The 19,452-nt window shown below is 42.3% G+C and overlaps 1 protein-coding gene across 2 annotated transcripts; it reads right to left on the bottom strand.

Moving 5' to 3' along the window:
- Window positions 1–1,909: 1,909 nt before the first annotated feature.
- Window positions 1,910–17,826, bottom strand: pdcd6ip (programmed cell death 6 interacting protein). 2 transcript variants are annotated; one of them, XM_065470940.1, is made up of 18 exons: window positions 17,536–17,826; window positions 15,207–15,261; window positions 15,050–15,119; window positions 13,644–13,771; window positions 12,449–12,602; window positions 11,450–11,550; window positions 9,310–9,441; window positions 8,844–9,066; window positions 8,556–8,679; window positions 6,689–6,866; window positions 5,486–5,597; window positions 5,114–5,283; window positions 4,517–4,765; window positions 4,174–4,308; window positions 3,949–4,043; window positions 3,701–3,836; window positions 3,421–3,611; window positions 1,910–2,933 (listed from the first exon to the last, which is right to left on the bottom strand). In XM_065470940.1, exons 1-18 carry the CDS (start codon window positions 17,739–17,741, stop codon window positions 2,747–2,749), a joined length of 2,646 nt encoding a protein of 881 aa, XP_065327012.1. In that variant the 5' UTR covers window positions 17,742–17,826; the 3' UTR covers window positions 1,910–2,746. The 2 variants fall into 2 exon arrangements, with proteins under 2 accessions (XP_065327012.1, XP_065327013.1); XM_065470941.1 differs by having other exon boundaries at window positions 9,310–9,426.
- Window positions 17,827–19,452: the final 1,626 nt, after the last annotated feature.

Genomic DNA, 19,452 nt, shown 5'->3' with positions numbered 1-19,452 from the left:
CTGATTTTTCACTGTCATTTAAATGTTTATCTGGTAATTACTTTGGTGTAGTATAAAAGGACATAAGGCTGGTCTTTATCATGTTTTTATATAATAATTATGCCCTCCTTAACATTTTTCAAAGCAGTCCATTGAGGCAGGTTGGAGTCCTTGCTGAGTCTATTTTGGCGCCTGGGCCTTATGTTTGACACCCTTTCCATAAACCCTAGAGATGCTTGTGTGGCAAAATCCCAGTATATCAGCAGCCACGCTCAGAGTCTCTTAATTCCTTTTCCTTCCTCGTTCTGAAGCTCGGTTTGAACTCCAGCAGGTCGTCGTGTCCGTGCCTTCGTGCCTAAACGCTCCGAGCTGCTGCCGAGTTAAATAAGTGTGCCTGGTAAGTGGCTGGTTAGTGTACGAGCTTCAGCTCTATATTCCATTATTTTATTAAATGTGCGACTGAAACAGTCTTTACATAAACCCTAGGACAAATGAAAAATTGCCCCAAATCCCCCGTTTGGGTATCTCTGCGCAGCAATTCCTCTAATCGAGTATTTCTTTGTAATTATCAACATCATAGCCAAAGAAAAGCCTCGATTCAGCCTTATTACCGACAAACACATGGTGAGGAGGAGAGCAAAGCGATGAGAGAAAGAGAGAGAGAAGAGTGGGGGAGTAAGAATAGTGTGAACACCAATATGGCTGAGTGCGGAGTTTGGGAGCCATTAGGCAGAAGGTAATTAATACCTGTCACTGCAGTGCTCTGTTCGCTGCCTTTATTCTGTTTCAGACCAATTAAAATATGACACTCCTCCGGTGGAGAACGCCTTGTTAAAATTAAACGGCAGAGACGCACAGACACCTTTGATAAACACATCCAGAGCTACAATTGGCTTTGGCAGCAGCGTCGGCAGAGCCATGCTGTATAGATATACACAGAGAGAGAAAAACATGGCAGTGTGTATGTGTTGTGTCACTTCCAGTAGGAGATGCGAGCTGTTAGATCTGATTAAAACTGTGTTTCCTTGTGAGTCTCACTCCAAAGCGCGAGCGCGCACACTGACGTAATCTTATGAGACGTTTATGAGCCAGGAGATACTGACCGGTGTAGATAACTCACTGCCAGCGATTCGCAGCTCGGACAGCAAGGACAGACGAATGGTAAGCAAAAACAGATGAGCCAGGGGAGCGAGGAAATGCCAGGTGGTGTACAAAAATAATAATTATTTAGAAAAAAAGAAAAGAAAACGCTTAAGAGCAAAAATCTGATGATAAGAAGGAAAACAAAGGATGGGAAGAGCACAGAGGGAAAATTAAGTGAAATATGGTGAGCTTTTTTTAAAGAGTTGTGGTGGTAGGAACCCGAGAAGACAGATAAGACAGAAGAGAGGAGAAAATGGAGAGAGAGGTGGAGTGATGGATGTAGGCAGGGGACCAGCAGCTCTCTGCCAACATCTCCATGCATCCTTCCAGACATCACACTGCGCTGCCATCTGCCTCCCTGCCACACACACAAACGCGCGCGCACACACACGGGGAGGAGATATGCGAAATCATTAGCGTCTCCTGACACTGAATAAATATCTCGGGATGAAATCTGTCTATGGAGAAATCACCTGCGGGGAAATATGATTGGATGAGATCACGACCTCACTGGAACGTAATTTGCATGTCATCTAAATGGGATCTGCCCCCAGTGCTCGGGGGTCAAAAAGCATCCGATTAGTTGGCTGGGACAAGTCAATCTCTGATTGGCTGAAAGAAACAACAACGGCAGGTAAAGTGCTGCTTCACACCCCCTGCTCCCCCTCCCCTGTGAACTGCAGGACTGCCCTCTTCTGGCTGCTTTACAAACCTCCACAGTTTAAGGAGAGGAAAAAAAATCAATAAATAAAAGACATCCAAAACACATAAAGACGGACAAATGGCGTCTGGCTGCTGTTGTTTTTAATCTCGAAGGTGATGGATAAAAACAAAAACACAAAGAGCAGGAGTGGCGCACACAGAGTGTCTCGGTTAATCACATACAGAGTCTTATTTATACATATATTTATATAGCAGAGCCATTTCTCCCACTTGTACAGCCTCTTGATTGTAACACGGAAATAAACCCACATTCCCGGGGTGAGAGAGCGAGGGGAAAGAGTGAAAGAGAAACAAAAACAGTCATCTACATTAGAAAACCTACCGGCCATTCGTTTTTCTGTTGTTTTTTTTTTATAGATTTATACATCAGAGAAGCATCAGTATTCATTACAAAAATAGCAATATAGTTAATATAGATGCGCTGGGAGATTTGATTGAGTCGATACAGATGCACAGTCTCCAGCGAGGAAATGAAGAGCCGCTCTGTGCGCCTCGATGAGTGTTGTTACAGCAGTCCACCTCAGTCAAAGAGTCAGTTATCATCGGAAAGAGGTTAAGGGTTTAATTTAATCAACAAAACTTTTAGAAAATGAGTACATAAAAAAAATAAAGAGGAGGAGGAGGAGGAGGAGGTGTTAGTGCACTGATGAAAGCTGAAACAGTTTCAGGGAAAAGTGCTGCCAGGATCCAGAAAAACATGAGCTTAACAAAAAGAAAGACGAGTTACAGAAAAGTGTTAAAGGCTTTTCAGCAGCTCCACCTTCACACAGCCGCTGTCAGGAGGAGAAAACAAAGTGTAAGACGAGTGGAGGAGCCCATGGGATTGAAGTGTTATTGCTGGGGATTTTTTTTTTTTAAATTTGGTGTTAACATGTGAGGAATATGGGGATGAAGAGGGGAGTTATTGCTGAGGGTAGTAGGGCTGTTGCTGAGGGGGTTGTTGGGGGTAGCCTGGGTAGGGCTGTCCTGCTGGAGCAGTTCCTGGGTATCCTCCCTGACCCGGAGTCTGGTAGGGCATGTAGGGCATGTTGGGCATGTTGTACTGGCCGTAAGCATAAGGATTGTAGCCCATAGGCATCTGGTAGTACCTGCAGGGAAAGACAACAGACGAGACAAACTTCAAACATTGTATAATCAAAACACTTCAGAGTCAAAGGTTGCAGACATCATTTAAAAGTTATCATGAAGCAAGTAACGCCCTCTTCTAGCATCAGTATACAGAGCTAGAACGGAGTTTGGGTTTAATGGCATTTGCAGCTGGTAAAATTAAAGACCATCTATAGATTTTTAATTGCTCCATGTTTACTGAGAAGATATTTCATGCACTTTATCTTCAACCTGTAGCTGCAGCTTTTCATCTTTATTTTTTTTCTCAGATTATTTGCTTCACTGAAGCCAGAAATCTGTTCCTGCCACATTTTCTTCTTATAAAAAGTAGCAGCAGAGACTCTCCGACCAATGAGAATGCGAACCGGTCGACCTGCAGCAGTTTTTTGTCACTTTAAGGACCAAATGAGGTGCTCAGATCTGAGAAATCCACTGAAAAAAACAGAGAGGACAGATGTGAAAACTGACCCAGGGTAGCCTTGGTAGGTGGGGTAAGGTGGTCCCTGGGCCTGGGGTGCCATGGGTGGTGGGTTGTTAGTGGGAGCAGCGGCAGGTTGTGAGCTGGCGGGTGTGGTGGAGGCTGCCTGAGGGGTCACGTTTGGTGGAGGTGGCCTGGCTGGGGGCTGGGGCTTTGACTCGGGTTGTTGAGGCTGCACAGGCTGGAAGACGTAAAGGGAGAGAACAGAAAGATGAGCACACGACTGACAGATGTTGATAATATTCAATGTTGGGCTGAGTATCCGCTTACAAAAACGGTTCTGGGTGCAGGGGTCGGTCCGGGAGCTGGGGCGGCGGGGCCGGAGGGGGCAGCGGGAGTGCTCTGATAGGCGGGAACGTTGAAGGCTGGAGCGCTGGGCTCTCGAGCGATGCTCTGCTGCAGGTCCCTGAGAGCAAAAATCAAACATCACAAACAGCAAATAAAACAAAACCCAACGCACCATCTGCAAAAACAGTCTTCCTTCTTGGCCAGCTTGGAATGACCGTGCGGGTACGTACTTGAGGAGTTCATCGCGCTCTGTCTTACGGGCGAAAACGATGTCGCTGCATTTGTTCTGGAACTTGAGCAGGATTTCTGTCAGGTCGTTGTAGAACTGAGCGGGGAGAAACAAACGGGGACAAAAATAACTAACCCGGTTTGGGACGCACAAAAGTAGAGCACATCTGACAAAAGATATGCATCGCTGCGGCACGGCTGGTCCCGCTGTTCTGCTGAGCACGTACCTTGGTGCCCTCGCGCAGGTTGTTGCTGATCTCCATGTAGCTGTCGTGGGCCGAGGCAAGCTTCTTGAGGACCTCCTCCCTCTGGTTGGAGTCTGTGTTGGACTGCTTCAGGCTGCTGAACTCCTGGTGGGACGTCTGGAAGCAGATCGCAGGTCGAGAGGACGGTTAACCTCCGACTCCTTTTATTATGTATGCACTTTATGTCCATCTATGCGTTCTTTTAATCTGATACAGTTAAAGCATCATTCCCGTGAGGGAATTCTGACCCAATTTAAGGAATAAACACACATAAAGGAATAAACACACATAAAAGCCGCACACTTCCCACCAAAGCCGCCTGTACCTGAACTTTCCCCAGCAGCTCTTCCTGTGTGCGGAGGCTGGCCTGCACTCGCTGGTTGTAGCTGCCGTACAGCTGGTCGAGCTGGCCCAGCGACAGCTGCTCCTCATTGATGGCTCCATCCTGAGCCAGCGCCGTCAGGAAGGTGGTGGACATGTCAAAGGTCACGGCCTTGATCTCTCCCTCCATAGTCTCCCTCTCTTTCTTTACCTCCTCCAGCTGAGCGAGCAGAGAGCGCAGCACGTTCACTACCTACAGGGGAAGGTAGACAGATATGACTTTTTCACAGTCCGACATTAACCTCCGACCTTTCACCCTCGTTACAGTGAGCCCAGCAGCTGGAGAGAGGTGCAGTTCTTTCAGTTCTGCTTGCTTAGTTATTTGAGCTCCCCAGTGAAACACAACACAGTATCAGCAAAAAAAAAAAAAAAAAAAAAAGGGAAAAGGGAGGCAGTGAGGGGAGGAGGTAAAGGGCCATAAGGAACACAATGTCCACCGGGGGTTTCTGTGCAGCAGGAGTCGACGTTTATGGGACACACACATAAAAAAAAAGCACAATATCTAAGCTCACAAACAAAGATGTAAAGATGTCAGACAGACCTCGCTGCCCTGTAGTGTCTTGGTCGGGTTGGCAGAGGGGATGGCGGCGTTGAGCTCGTTCTCTGGTTTACACAGCAGGGCGATCATGTCACAGTGGGTGTTGTAGCGGTCCCTCACCACCTGGTCGGCCTGCACTGCCTTGTCCAAGATGTTGCGGAAGTTAGCGCCCTCTGTGTAGGGAGAGGATTAGAGGAACTAAGAGAGGGCTTTTTACAGCGCAAAAACTTGCACGACAAGTTTGTGTCCAATAAATTAGGAATTTCCTGTTGTTCTTTTGCAGCGCGCTCAGTGTGTAATGGCCCCAATAAAAAAATAAAAAATAAAAAAAAGCCCACCAACAACAAATGAGAGCAACAATCTTCCTTGGCATACCGGCTCGAAGGGGCTTGTAGAGGTCTCCAGAGGGAGTTCTGCTCCAGCGCTGGCTGAACTTGGTCCTCAGCTCGTTGTCGGTCGTCTCTTCATTGTCCAGCATCTTCAGAGACTAAAGGACGAAAACACAAAGACGGTGAGAGGACAAAAACACCACTGATACACATCGATTAGCACAAAAGTGCTGTACATCTAAAATAATCAGAGGACATAACACCAGCATAAGATAACAGAGTTTAAAAACACATAAAATGAGGAAACCCGAGTAAGAAATGATACAGAAAAGTAATCAGAACCGATTCTGAAGGTGGGTTTTCAAACGGGTTTGAATATGTATCATGTTGGGGAGGTCCTGATGACACATGAGGAATCTGTTAGACTATTTGGATATTCTTATTATTGTTATTATAATGTCAGGATACGGAAAAATTGCTTATACAGCTGGTGAGATCGTGTCATTGCGGCATGTATTTTCAGAAACTGCCACACTTGAGACACACAAAGCAGCGATTATTACATCAGTGATTATAAACTTTGCTCGTCCATATTTGTCTGCCTCGTGTACTTTTTAATGATCACTCAACATGCATGTTAAATAAAAAACTGAAACTGGAGTTTAATTAAAAATAAAAACTCAATATATAAAAAATTTAAATCTCAAATAATAGTCATTTTTTGGCGAGCTCAATTGTATTTTTTTCTTTTTTTTTTGCCTCCTTTTAGTCTCATTAATGACTACTTTTTAGGAAAATTAGGGCATTTCGGTTTGGACTTTTCAACTCTGCCAACAAACTTGGAGGCAGATTGTGCTTTATGTTTTCCCTCCCATCTGTTTATTTGTTTGTCAGCATGATGTTTAAAAAATGGGTTGGCTGAAGCCGGTGGACAGACAGTCCTTGGCCCAACGATCAGTGGATTAGATTCCTGTGATGATGCGGATCTGGGATTTCCGCCATTAGGAACGATTAAGAGTTTTTTTAGCATTAATACGCTCTTCTGGTAATAATGGTGGTAGAAAACTCCAACATTCGCGGCGTCCAAGCCAGGATTCATATGCTACGTTTTCAAGAAAGCAAAGCCATATGACGAACAAGCTGTTTGCAGCCTGTTGTTCTAAAAGCGGCTTCTTTGCTTTGTTAAACAGATTTTGGGGTCGCTGCAAGCAGGAAGGTCAGACGGCACGTGTCTGCTCGCGTCACCGACCTCATCCAGGATCTCTCTGTTGCGGGTCAACAGCTCGGGCAGGTCTCTGATGAGCTGCTCGATGCTCTGCAGTCCTCCGTGCTGCACGACGTTCCTGGCCTTCTCAGCAATGGATTGTGGGATGGAGTCTCCTGACAGATCCTCCAGAGCAGCTGGCAGGTTTAGAGACGCCAACACCCTGATGGAGAAACGCATCATCTGTCAGTTATTACGGCTGCTTGAACATTAATTTGTAGCTCGTCAGCACGGAGCTCATTAAAAACAGCTTTTACAAAGTTTACTTGGAGAAAATGAGTTAAAGTAAATATTTTCATTTTACTGCTTTAATTTAATGACAATGCACTCATGTTGACGTCGTTGGCTCAAATTTCTAATAAAGATCTTCAAACGATGTGCTGAGAGCGCCGCACTGACGACACGAGTGCTTTTATCGACACATTAATGGTACCTGATGCTCCCTCATGTTATGAATTATTAAATTTATTTACAGAAGCACTTACTGACATGTTAACAGGAAGACACAGATCGCTCAGTGGTTTACACAAACAGCAACTCATATGAGAGTTTCCACATAAACTCGGATGGTGAAGTCGTTCTTTTTACGTTACACAGAGCAGGAGATCTTCCAAGAAATACTCCTGCATCAGGACACATGATCGCCACTGCTTCTCTAGAATACTGCTCTATTCTCACACGGGCCTGATGTGATGTTATGCAAACTTTGTACCAGAGAGACACGACAGGCAGAATCCCGAATAGAAATCTTTGAATCTTCACCATCTTTAACACACGAGCCAATCGCGTTGTCACACTCACTCATTCATAGTAGTTTGTAGGCTGCCTTCTTTCAGCTGCTCCCTTTAGCTGTCGCCTCCATCTCACCCATTTCCAGCATCCTCCTCTATTCTCCTTCACTACATCCATGAACCTTCTCTGTGGTCTTCCTCTTCTCCTTCTGACTTTGTCTCCAGATCTTGCTCACTCTCAGCATCTCCAGCTCAGCCTCCTGTCTTTTTGTTAGCACCACCGTATCTAAACCGTACATTGTGTACTATCCTAGATTTTCCTTTCGCTGTGTGTAGTAAAGATGTAGGTAAGTGTACTTTTTACACACCCATAACATGAATTAGGATTTCTTATGGTGCTCTGGTGGATAGGGGAAAGGCAAGTATGGTGGTGTTGCCTCACAGCAAGAAGATCCAGGGTCCTCTCGCCCTATGGTAGCTGAGATAGGCTCCAGCAACCCTGACTTGGATAAGTGGAAGAAACTGAATGGCTGGCTCTGATTGGAGAAGCCACGTTGATCACGTTGCAGAAGCCATAATAGATGTGTTTTTTCTTTTTTTGTTTGTTTTGTGTGCGCAGTAAAAGTTACTTATGGGGAAAAAAGACTAGCTTCACCCGTGACTCTATATATGCAGTTTTCAATGAAAACCAGAGCATCAACATAATAGCTCATCCGGCTCATCCTGTGATCCATCACAGTTCGCAGGTTCTTGCATTAAAGTCAGAAAGAAAGTGCACAAACTAATAAGAATTCAAATCCACTGAGCAGTCACCAAGGCTCACAGTCAGTCATATCTAGGACAAACTCAATCTCATTCACTCGAATCTTACCAATACTCCATGAGGAGCAGCAATTCCTATGAGCAACTCTCATATTTCATTTAGATGGAGGCTTTAAAATTACTGCCACCATCATTGCCCCAAAGTGATGAGGCTTTCTTTAATATCATAAACCTTGTTTGCAGTAGCAAACTGGCTGATAATTCAGGTTCTTGCATAAAGCCCCACATGTGATGGCGGAGAATCGCTCAGAGCTGGAGCTCATGTGAGGATATAGCTTTACAGACACAGCACAGCATACCCGTTGCAGAGATTAGTCGCCTCCCTCATGGTTCCCACCAGTCTGTTAACAGTCTCGGCCTTCCTCTGGCTGTAAATGCTCATGGACTGCTGCACGGCCATGGGAACCATCTTCTCAAACAAGTCTGAAGTGATAAGATCAAGACAGGCAAATGGTTTTAAACAAAAAAAATAAATCAGTTTTCAGATCATATAAAGACTCAGCTGAGCATCATTCTCAACACAGTTTCCTTCAGTTTTATCAGATTATTTCATCGTCTCAGTATGGAGGTGTGTCCGCGGTTCGTACCTGAAAATTTCTGACTGAGTGGGGGTGTGATGGCGGTTGGTTTGACCAGCGCTGCTTTGCCGATGTGCTCGAGGTCTTTGACTTCGGGCACCCGGTCGTGGTAGATGAAGTCGTTGTCTTTCTTGGCTGCTGTGAGGGATCGGTTGATCTTGTCTGTCAGATCCTTAACGCTTACGTACTCGTCGTAACGAGACGCCACAGTCTTAACCAGCTCTGCTGCGTGCTGGATTGATCAAATAATGGAGGAAAAGTTGTGGAGAAGCATCTTTTTTAATATATATATATATATATATATATATATATATATATATATATATATATATATATATATATATATATATATATATATATATATGTATATATATATATATATATATATATATATATATATATATATATATATATATATAAAAATAACGTTTTTTGTTTATCTAAAGGGCTGTAAAGCGAGGGGAAATCTGTGTACCTGCAGACGAGCAATCTCCTCCCCGAACCTCTTCTTCTGCTTGGCCAGGATGCTCTGATGCAGCTCGGCGTTGGCTTGCATGATGCAGTGCTTAGCCGCCAGCACCGGAAGCACTTCCTGAAAATAAAAATACTGACCAGGGAGCGGCAACCACAGAGCAACACGCAGGCATGCAGACATATATAAAAACACACGCACATACACGCACATTGGCAACGCAAACCATAAGATGGCAGGCGCACATCAGCGAGGTAAAAAAAATCAAATGAAATAAATACAAAAATAAATAAAAATCACATCACAGAAGCCAGTGACAGACAGGGGTGACAGAGAGGCGTGCAAACACAACACAAGCACGCACGCACAGACACAACCAGGGCAAACGCCAGCACCACGGCAAAGGATGCAGAAAGAAAGGAAGACAACGAGAGAGAAAAACAGAACAGGCCATGAGTGTTTTAACCTTCCAGAAAAAGCTGTTTCATCAAACAACCCAAAACCAGGTGTGTGTGTGTGTGTGTGTGTGTGTGTGTGTAAGGTGGTTTGAAAACAAAATGATAAATTTATCTTAAACAGTTAGTCTGAAATCAAGCTGGACCATTAAAACCTAGAATGGGTCCACTGTCCAGCTTTTTAAAATGTTTTTTTATTATTACCTGGTAAGTTTTCATACTTTTAGGTTTGACTTTGTTTGTTTACATCTGCAATACAGCTCCTACTACTAATATATACTGAGGCAACTGAGGGAAAGAGTTAAGTCAACTTCCTCCTGATTGGCTGCCCCTTGCAAACAGAAGGTTTTATCAGCAGGTGAGTGGGACAGCTGTGCTCACATATTAAGCATGACTGAGCTGTCTGAATCCTGAATCATGTCCTCATTTTTCAAATTTCTGGCCATGTTTAATATGAGTGTTACGGCTCAGCGGGGTCTGCAATGATTTTCCTCCAGTAGGTGTTTTCTCCTCTCGCGTACTTTAGGTACTGACCTTGGCAGCTGGCCACAGTCAGCAATTAGGACAGGTAGGTCAGGGAGGGGAGCACAGTTGTCCTTGCAGTGCAGTGACGTGACTTTGTGTTTTAGCTCAGAGGGAGAGGAGGGTTTAACTTACTCTGTTTTGTTATGTTCTTTCTTTTGATGGTGATCATGACTCGTCTGTCTCTTAGTTTAATTAATAATAAAATAAAAATCTTTATTCTGCTCCTTTTTCCCCCCAACCCAGAAACCTCCCCATATCCTCTGGACTTTTAGGTGAACGTAACTATGAGGACAAACTGCTGTAACAGCATATATGAAGCTTCTTTCTCGTCACAAGGGCAAGGCATGATTAGTGACTCTTAAATAGTCCCAGATTTGTCCTATCAGAGTCATATAAAGATTTTTATTTATCAACAATAAAATACGGAGAAAAAAAATCTCAGTAGAAGCTGAAAGCTAGTCTCGTTTTATACAATTAACTAACAAAATATTAGCCGATTATGTTTTTTGTTGGCTGACAAATTGATAAATCCTTTCAGCTTTAAGGTATACAGATGGAGAATTTTGCGTTTTAGTGTAAGAAAAAATATTTTTCAATGAGCTATAATTTACATTTGTACAGTTTATATCAAACATCATCATTTCTAACATGTCACAGCTGTTACATTTAGACATGTGGAAATTCCCACGTTTAAATACTTCAGTTATAACTTATAACAGCTGCTTTTTTCTCTATTTTGATGTTCTTAACTCCAAAATATTAAATGTGCAGCGTGGACCTTTGTTAGTGTGTGTTTCTATGTGTGGTTGCATCATTTAAATTGTTAGTAACTACTTTAAGATGTCTTTGATTAAACGGAGAGAAACCAATCAGAAAGAACACAGGTCAATATGTAGTTGAGTATTAATCAACCAGTCGCAGTGAAAACAGGATGGAAACAGAAAAATGAGAACACAAAGGGTGTGAATGGGACAGTCCCACAACCCGAGTATATTTCCCACATAAACACAAAACGATACACACAACCAGACACACTCTAAAGCATTAAGAGTCCACGCTCTGCATGTCTGCACCCCACGAGCACATGGCTGACCGTGGATGTGTGGGTTTCCATCTCGTGGTTAATGTGTAACTTTGTGTGTGTGTGCGTGTTCTTCATATACCTTGGGGAGGTTGTCCTTATACTGGCACTGCTTGAAGGCATCTCCGTAGAAGTCTGCCGCCTGATTGGCCAGCTTAGCGATGACAGCGTCTTTCATCTTATCTACATGGTGAACAAGAGCCTTTTAAAAGGATGCACCAGGCAAAGACAAACACATGAAAAGACTCCAGATAAGAAGCTGCTTTACTCAAAATCACACATTAACCCTCAAACACTAACGCCGGGTAGTCTGACAGTCCCAGGAAAGGATGGACCAAAGAACAAATTCCCACTTCCATTATTTATTTATTTTTAAGATTTTTTTTTAAATTATCACCAAATTCTTCACCAATTTTAGAAACTTGGAGTGCGCTTGTGATGCTTTTTTCCATTTTATGAGATTTACTTTAACATAATTTGATGGGAAGTATTTTTTATCGGTATATCCAGTAAAATAGACCCAACGTTATTGATAGTGATACAAAACTGGTTGATTGCTTTGGTCAAACTCTAAAGTGGTTCTCTGAGTGGTTTTCAGAGCTGACTGCTTCCACTGCATTAAAACATCACAGCAATACATGTTTGAAAAGTAATCTACAACAAAATTACACAACTTCTCAGCAGATGAGTTTTTGTTTTTTATATAAGAACCTATTTTATAATGTAATCTCTAAAACTCCAACACACAAACTGTGCAGACAGAATGGGGACAGAAGCTGAGTGTAACTGGGACCTAAACTGCTCCCATCAGCACTCGAAATTAATCTTGAGACCAAAAAAAACTGCTTAAGTGGGTAATTAAAGATGATATATAATTAATTAAAGTACAATACTTCATTTTATTTGTAACATAAGCTTCTGTGAAAATGTTAACTTGCAAGATGCCCCACGGAGCAAAACTCTTAAGCAGTAGTAGAAGCGTCATGCATTTTTTAAAAGTATTCAAAGGGGCTTAAAATAGAGTCTGTGTTTTAAATAAATGATAATCTTAGTCATGTCTTCAGGGTCAGGGCTTTGGTACCTGAAGTGGCTTTAAGAAAGAAGACCTCCTGGGCCTGGGCCAGCATGATGAGGCTCAGGGTGCCTACAGTCTCAGGGGAGATGTCCATGGTGGGCTCCCTGTTCAGAGCAGACAGCACCGTGTCCTTGATGTGGCCAAACGCCCCACTGGCCAGCTGCAGGAAGACACGAAGAGGAAAAAAATGAATCCAATCCAACACTAAAAGAAGATTTTTCCCCAAAACAGGGCTAACTGTGGCTTTCAGCCAGCTCCATGGGCCTCAAATGCATCAACAATGTGCAGGAGATCACACAGATCAGAGATAGCAGCACCGTCGGGTCACATGTTTGATAAGAGCGTCACATGTTAGAAAAGAAAAAAAAAATACAAATTTGTAAGTCCCGCCTGCTTCTGTCACACTCGGATCTCGAGCCTGGAGTGAAACGTGTCAGATTTGCATTTTGTTTGTTTGTTTGGTTAACTCTGCACTCTGCAGGCCTACTCTTTCTGAAGCTCGACATCCTTCTGGGGAAGCAGATCAATGCAAATATTTACTATCATCAGTGAAAAAGTCAGACTGATGCATTTCACTTCAACTCCTCGAAGTGACTTATTCAGTCTGAAGAAGTCACTTGGATGAGTGACGAAACGTTTCTCCCACAAAACGCTACGTCCAGATGAACAGATTCAACTTTGGAGATGGGGCTAAACTGTATGAAGCTCATCCTGATAAATTTCTGACAAAGAGGACAAAATAGACGTACAGCAGAGTAAACCCAAAACAGCTGTAACAGGATGGATCATAAAGGTGCTACAAAGAGCTTTGAACACTTCCTGGCTTCAAAAAACACAGGAAACCGAAACAGAGGAGAGAAACACTCGGTGCATCTACTCTCTGGAGAACATTTGTACAAACATTTAAATCCTGGAGATTTTACCCCTTCTCTAAATTTCAGAAACAAGAAGAATCAACTCAGTTAAAAAACAAACAAACAAACAAAAACAAAAAACAACAAAAAAACAAACACAAAAGTTGAATATTTCTCCATATTTTTGTAAAAGACAGCTTGAGTGAACTGTTTTCTGAGAGACAAAGGTATAAATTATCTTTTTTTTGGTGGGCTCAGGGTTTAGGTTTTGTTTAAGGATAACTAAATATCATCTAAGTTTTAACAGTGATGGTATACTGTATGTTACTGTGTGGTAGTACACCCACCTGATAGTATTTGGCAGAGGTCTTCAGTCCCTCGTCATTATCCAGATTCTGCTCTGACGCGATCTGACTGGCCAGAGCTGCCACGTTGAACAACACACACGTCTTCTCATAGCCCAAACTGGCCAGAGCTGCAACACAAAAGCACAAGAGGGCTCACTCTCAGTTCCACAACATACTTGAGATTTTCCACTAACCAAATGTGACGCAGCATACAAAAACACGGCCAAATTTTTACTTTATTACTGTGTAAAATGTTACTTTTCTTAAAATTTCAAAAGTTCTAGATCAACATGCTTTTATTTGATTTATTTCTATAAATTTCTATCTTCAACATGTCAAACGGTGTTTGTTCTTTGTATTATTGTGGTTTAGTCACAGTGCAAATAGATAAATAGTCATTTACAGTAAGTTTGTAAATGATTAAACTTCTGATAAAAACACTGCTACGTTTATAACAAACTGTTGATTGATCACAGTCACATGACGTTATCGCCACAAGCTTTAAGTGGCCAGGCATCACAAACAGGGAAAATCTGATTGGTCAGGTCGCACCCCTAGGTGTGCGTGGCTGCACTGAGCTGGGGATTTCCCATCCCAGCTGAGAGGTTTGCTCATTACATAGTTCTGAGAGATATTTAGAGACAGCGAAGTTGAGATAACAAGCACTGAAAATATTGGAAAGTCCAGATTGTTTGTGACTACGTCACTGCTTTTGTTTTTGTCCTGATTCTCTGTCTCTTCTTGCGCTGCATGGGTGAGAAAACTCAGAGAGGACAGAGTGACATCAGTTTTTTTCCCAACCGAATACTGAAACAGCTGTTTGCATGAATTTACACAAACAAGCATTTCAACCTCTTAACATCAATATTTTCACTCCTCCAAATTAACAGAAACAGAAACAATCCAATGGTTGAGAACTCTAGCTGATCAATATGACGTAATGTTAGTTCAATAAAGACAAATTTATTCTTTTTTCTTACGGGGCCTAATTTAGTAAATACATTTCACATGGCCTTGATGAACTTTAAAGTAACTGTGTGTGCATGTAATTTCCCGTTGCTCTGTTACACAAGAAACACATGTTAGCATCACATACGTCTTTATGAAATCTTTCGAACTCCATATGACATCTTGTTGGGCCTGTTTCGTATGTGCATTGAATTAAAAAGAATTGTTTCTCACTGGGTGTGTTTCATGTCTGTGTATGTGAAAGAAAGAGATGAAAACACAAAGAGACAGGAGGAATAAAAGAAAGAACAACAATTACGTACCTGAGGGGCAGAGTTTTAAATTTACAGGAACTATTGTGATATCATTTCCTTCTTTTACAGCCAACTGTTATACACACAATGATATGCACGTGTTCTTACGGAGGTAAAAATACGTGTTAAAAAAGCCAAACTTACCGAGCTTGACGGAGCCACCAAACAGCGATCCTTTATCAAAGGCATCCTTCCATGTGAAGGTTAAGCAGAGCTGCAGAAACAGGAAGAGGCTTTGTGTTTAAGTGCTTCGGCTCAGTAACTAACACACGGTCATGTGTGCTGCAGCTCAATCATTTACCTGGTTTTCAGAAAAGGGGAACTTGGGCTCGACGGCACACAGCTGATCATAATATCTGCGGAGAGAGACGAAACACCACAGATTGAAACTTTGATTTTGTTTGTATCTAAATCCAGAAATAACGTTCCTCTAAGAATTACTCAAAGGGACTTCAACTCATGGTAAGTTAGGAAAAAAGTAATGAAGAGACTTTGAAACATAATTGAAATGAACCAGCTGTATAGAGGTAGAGAATGTTATGACATCTGTGGTGTGAGGAAGCTCAGCCATTTCAGAGTCATCTGACAATGACTCAGGAAACAACATCACACACACGCACGCACATACACACACCTCGGCTCTTTGTCCTATCAGTATCAGCGCCTGCGATGTGTGAGCGGTCTATTATGAGGTATGACATCAAGGAATCCCTTTAACCGATCCTTCAACATTTCTCTCCTGAACTCAAAACACATCAGTAAACACACACTGGCGTTTAAAACAGAACAAACTGCATACAAAGTTTGTTTCCTATTCTCTCTCTCTCCCTCTGTCTCACACACACACACACCTGAGCAGCGGAAAGGTGAGCCGAGGCGTGCCACCTGGTTAGCTCGAGAGAGAAAGAAAGGTTCCTACGCAAACAATGGTCACCATAGTGACACAATGCTAACATTCAGTGATGGCGGCTTATTCAGTTTCGGCATGCTTCTGATCGGTCCTGAGCAGACTGCTACTAACCCACAGGTCCCACATCACACACAAAAGTCTGTGAGTTAGTTTAACTAACAGATATATTAATCTTTTTCAGACAGAATTATTTTTAAATTGGCTTCTATCAATATTTCCCTCAGAAAAACCAAGAAAACAAAAGAGCATAAACTAGCGCTCACACAGTAAGGAAATTTGTTCACATGTTTTTAGAGGGACAGGACAGAAAAAAATAACTGGGCTGACTTTTGATCAATTATTCCCAGTCAGTTATTTAAAATCAAAATATTAAAATAAATAAACAAACAAACAAACACAAACTTCAATATACCTACACAACAACAAAAGGTCGGGATCATGAATTTGCATACCTGGATACTTACTAAGGTAATGTGAGAAGACTCTATGCATTAAATAAATCATGAGTCACATTAAAAAGACAAAGTCCATACCTGTATATCACCCAGGAATAAGAAACAGGCCTGTTCATTGCAGAAGAAAGGCTACACTGAAATTAACCCACTAATATACTTTTGTGCCCTTATTTTGGACGTTAACTTTAATCTCAGCGGTCATGAGAACACAAAGGCTGCAGGTATATAATAACCCGTCAAGTTTAAGAAAAGTCACAAATATTAAGCTGATTTTGTCCCCCAAATTGGAGTTTATAAACACATTTATCCCTCTCCCTGGAAAATCTAATCCCCACCCCACAGCCTGGGGTTCAGGATTATCTGAGTGCCACATCTCTCTCATCCCTCATGAGTGCCATGCCTCATTTAACAATTATAAGTAAGTGTAGTTACACGGGAGGAAAGGCACCAGTTAACAACATAGAGGTGACAAGGACACAGAGGGACTTTGTGTCACAAAAATATATCACATCTATCCTACCAACTTCCTCTATGCAAAGCACTTAACACAGTGACACCATTTATGCTTTATGGAGCTCTCAGTGACATCAGCAACTTCTGGCTGACAGGAAAAGGCACGGTCTGGACTCTCTCCCTTTTGTTTTTGCATCTGTAGATGAGCAGACACATACTGAGGCTGTTCTCACCAACACAACCTCTGTTAGTGCTGACAACCGCGTCAAAGCTGCCAGTTAGACGTGATTAAACTACATTTTGCTATTGCTAACACTCACACTAAAGGGGCTTCCTTCTTTAGGCTTTTGTGACTGGTGTCTGTGTTTTAAGTATAAGTTTGTTTCTTACAACTCAGGTTCTTTTCTCACATTGAGAAAGTTCAAATTCAGTGTTTAAGCTAAATCTACCCAACCTTTAGTGTTCTTTGAGCCACTTTAGCGTAAAGGCCATAGCTGTAAGTGTGAACCAGCTCGGCTTTCCATGCCCAATTTAACCTCACAAGCAGTTGACAGTTCGGTTAAACCAGCCAGCACATCCCGCCTGTATTCCCCCCGCAGGGAAACTTGGCAGGAGTAACAAATGACTCAGTTATTTCCCCGAGAGCGTCCTCCTAGCATCTTAGCTCGGTGTTAGCAGCTCAAAGCTAACCCCGCTGGGTGCGGCGATGGCCGAGCTAAATCAGCGCCACAGGTGAGACAGCCGTCCGAACAGTCGGCGTTAGTTACACAGCAGGCGGTTCACGTGTTATGAAACAGTGTTTTGTTTTTTACCTGAGTAAAATCTCCAGGGAGCTCTCGTGTTTGTCTAGCGGCCTTCCTAGCGCGCTCTTGCGGAGCTTGTTGAGCTCCTCCACGGCGCGGAGATACTCTCCCTGATCCTCGCTCGCCGGGTAAGTAGACGTTACGAATTTCGACAGCGGTTTCACCAGATCCACTTCGGACGATTTTTTCAACGGGACTGAAATAAACGTCGCCATTTCGGCCCGTGAAAGCGCTTTATTAAATCAGAAAAAACAGATGGGAACAGCGAGCCAGGGACACAAACAAGAGCGACCTAACCACTTCCTGGATTCTGACAAGCGACGTCAATTACGTAATGGGAAGCGCCGAGGCGCACCGCGCAGACTCAGTGCCGCTTTACTGAGAAATGAGCAAATGGAAAGAGAAGGAGCTTTGATCTTTTTTTTCCATGATTGAACTCCGCTAAAACTGCTGTAAATTGCTGACCTATATACTGCCAAAGATATCTGAAACTTGAAAGCTATCACGTCACTGTCACGAGGTAGAAGCTGCAATCAGTTTTTTGTTTTGTTTATGTTTTTGCCAGTTTCCCTTATATGTATCTTTATATATATACAGATAATATAAAATCTTATTTGGCAAAAAGAAAAAAATTCAAGCGAGATCTGGCCAAGAAAACAACAGAAACTGAAACAACTATAACATAACAGTTCTAAAAATATACCATAAGTGGCCAAAGAGGATTAGATTCATTACAGTGTAGAACACAGAGTAGGTACAATGAAGTAGTCATAAGAATATTTCCAAAACAGGTAATTTCTTTATTTTATATACACCTCCACTGTAAATCCTATTGACTACAGCTTATTTAGCAAAATAAACAAGGATATTGGACATTTAACAAATCGTATACAGACACTGGTTGTTCAGCTTGCCTTGCAGAGGCAAGCTGAATAACACCAAAGGACATTAAAGACCACAGAAGAAAGCTAAACTGGATGATGGCAGAATACTTTTTTTGGTTAAGATAAACAACTCTGCAACATCTGCGTCAAGAGCAAGGAAATAGACATATCATTATCAAAGTCTACATTCAGAAAAAAGCTTCTGAATGTCAAAACAGAGGTGTTTACAAGAAGGTGTAAACCACAGGGTACAATCAAGAACAGGAAGGCCAGATCACACTTAACTGGAATACACCTAAGAGAGCCTGCACAGTTCTTGAAATAAATTAAATAAAACGAGCATGAACTTGAACCACAATGACAAGGAGAGAAAATATAGAGAAGGAAAGGATCTGATTCACCTGATCTCAACCCCAAAACCTTTGGGTTACTAAAGATAAAACCGAAAGCAGAGAAATCCACAAACAAGCAGCAGCTAAAAGGTGTCATCCAAGGCACATTTGGATGTTTTCACAAACTGTACAGCGCGACTTTATAAAAGCACTGAATATTTTACACATTATAAATTCTATTTTCTATAATTTCATGTATCCTTTCTTTTGTTTCTTCATTTTCTACTTTGTCACCAAAATGGTGAGACAGTTATGTGCAAACATTTGTCAGTAAAGATGATTATTGAGGAGAGGCATATCCCCCAGAATGTAGACACAATGATGTGGGTTTTTGTCTGGTTTGGTAATTAATTTGCACCTGCTATATTCACTCCTCAGCCCAGGTGTGATACAGCCTCTGATAAGAAAAAACCAGAGTGACAATTAGCATGATTTTGGGTCCCAAACATCTGCTTTGGGGGATCACAGGCAGGTGTTTTGTGCTCACAATCTGCTTGATAAATTATGAGTCAATGCGGTGCCTCATTTAATTGTCCTGCAACAAAAGGCCACTGTTCTGCACCATCACCTTTGTCAGTGTGCAGTGCAACAGGAACAAAAACAAAATAAACAGAATAAACAGCTGTTCATTATGTGTCACAGCTGATGTT

This window comes from Pelmatolapia mariae, linkage group LG22 (genome assembly GCF_036321145.2).
Source record: "Pelmatolapia mariae isolate MD_Pm_ZW linkage group LG22, Pm_UMD_F_2, whole genome shotgun sequence".
NCBI classification, from domain to species: domain Eukaryota; kingdom Metazoa; phylum Chordata; class Actinopteri; order Cichliformes; family Cichlidae; genus Pelmatolapia; species Pelmatolapia mariae.
Note: the sequence above shows the minus strand (reverse complement) of the source record. Positions and strands in the feature narration are given on the sequence as shown.

Bases quoted from the DNA above. Each gene is read 5' to 3' on its own strand.
- pdcd6ip (XM_065470940.1), bottom strand. From the start codon at position 17,741: ATGGCGACGTTTATTTCAGTCCCGTTGAAAAAATCGTCCGAAGTGGAT. The intron at 9,442-11,449 runs GTATATGAAGAA...CTCCCTGGTCAG, and splicing joins ATAAGGACAACCTCCCCAAG to TATTTTTATTTTCAGGAAGT. The intron at 4,766-5,113 runs GTCTGTCTGACA...CTTCCCCTGTAG, and splicing joins AGACACTACAGGGCAGCGAG to GTAGTGAACGTGCTGCGCTC.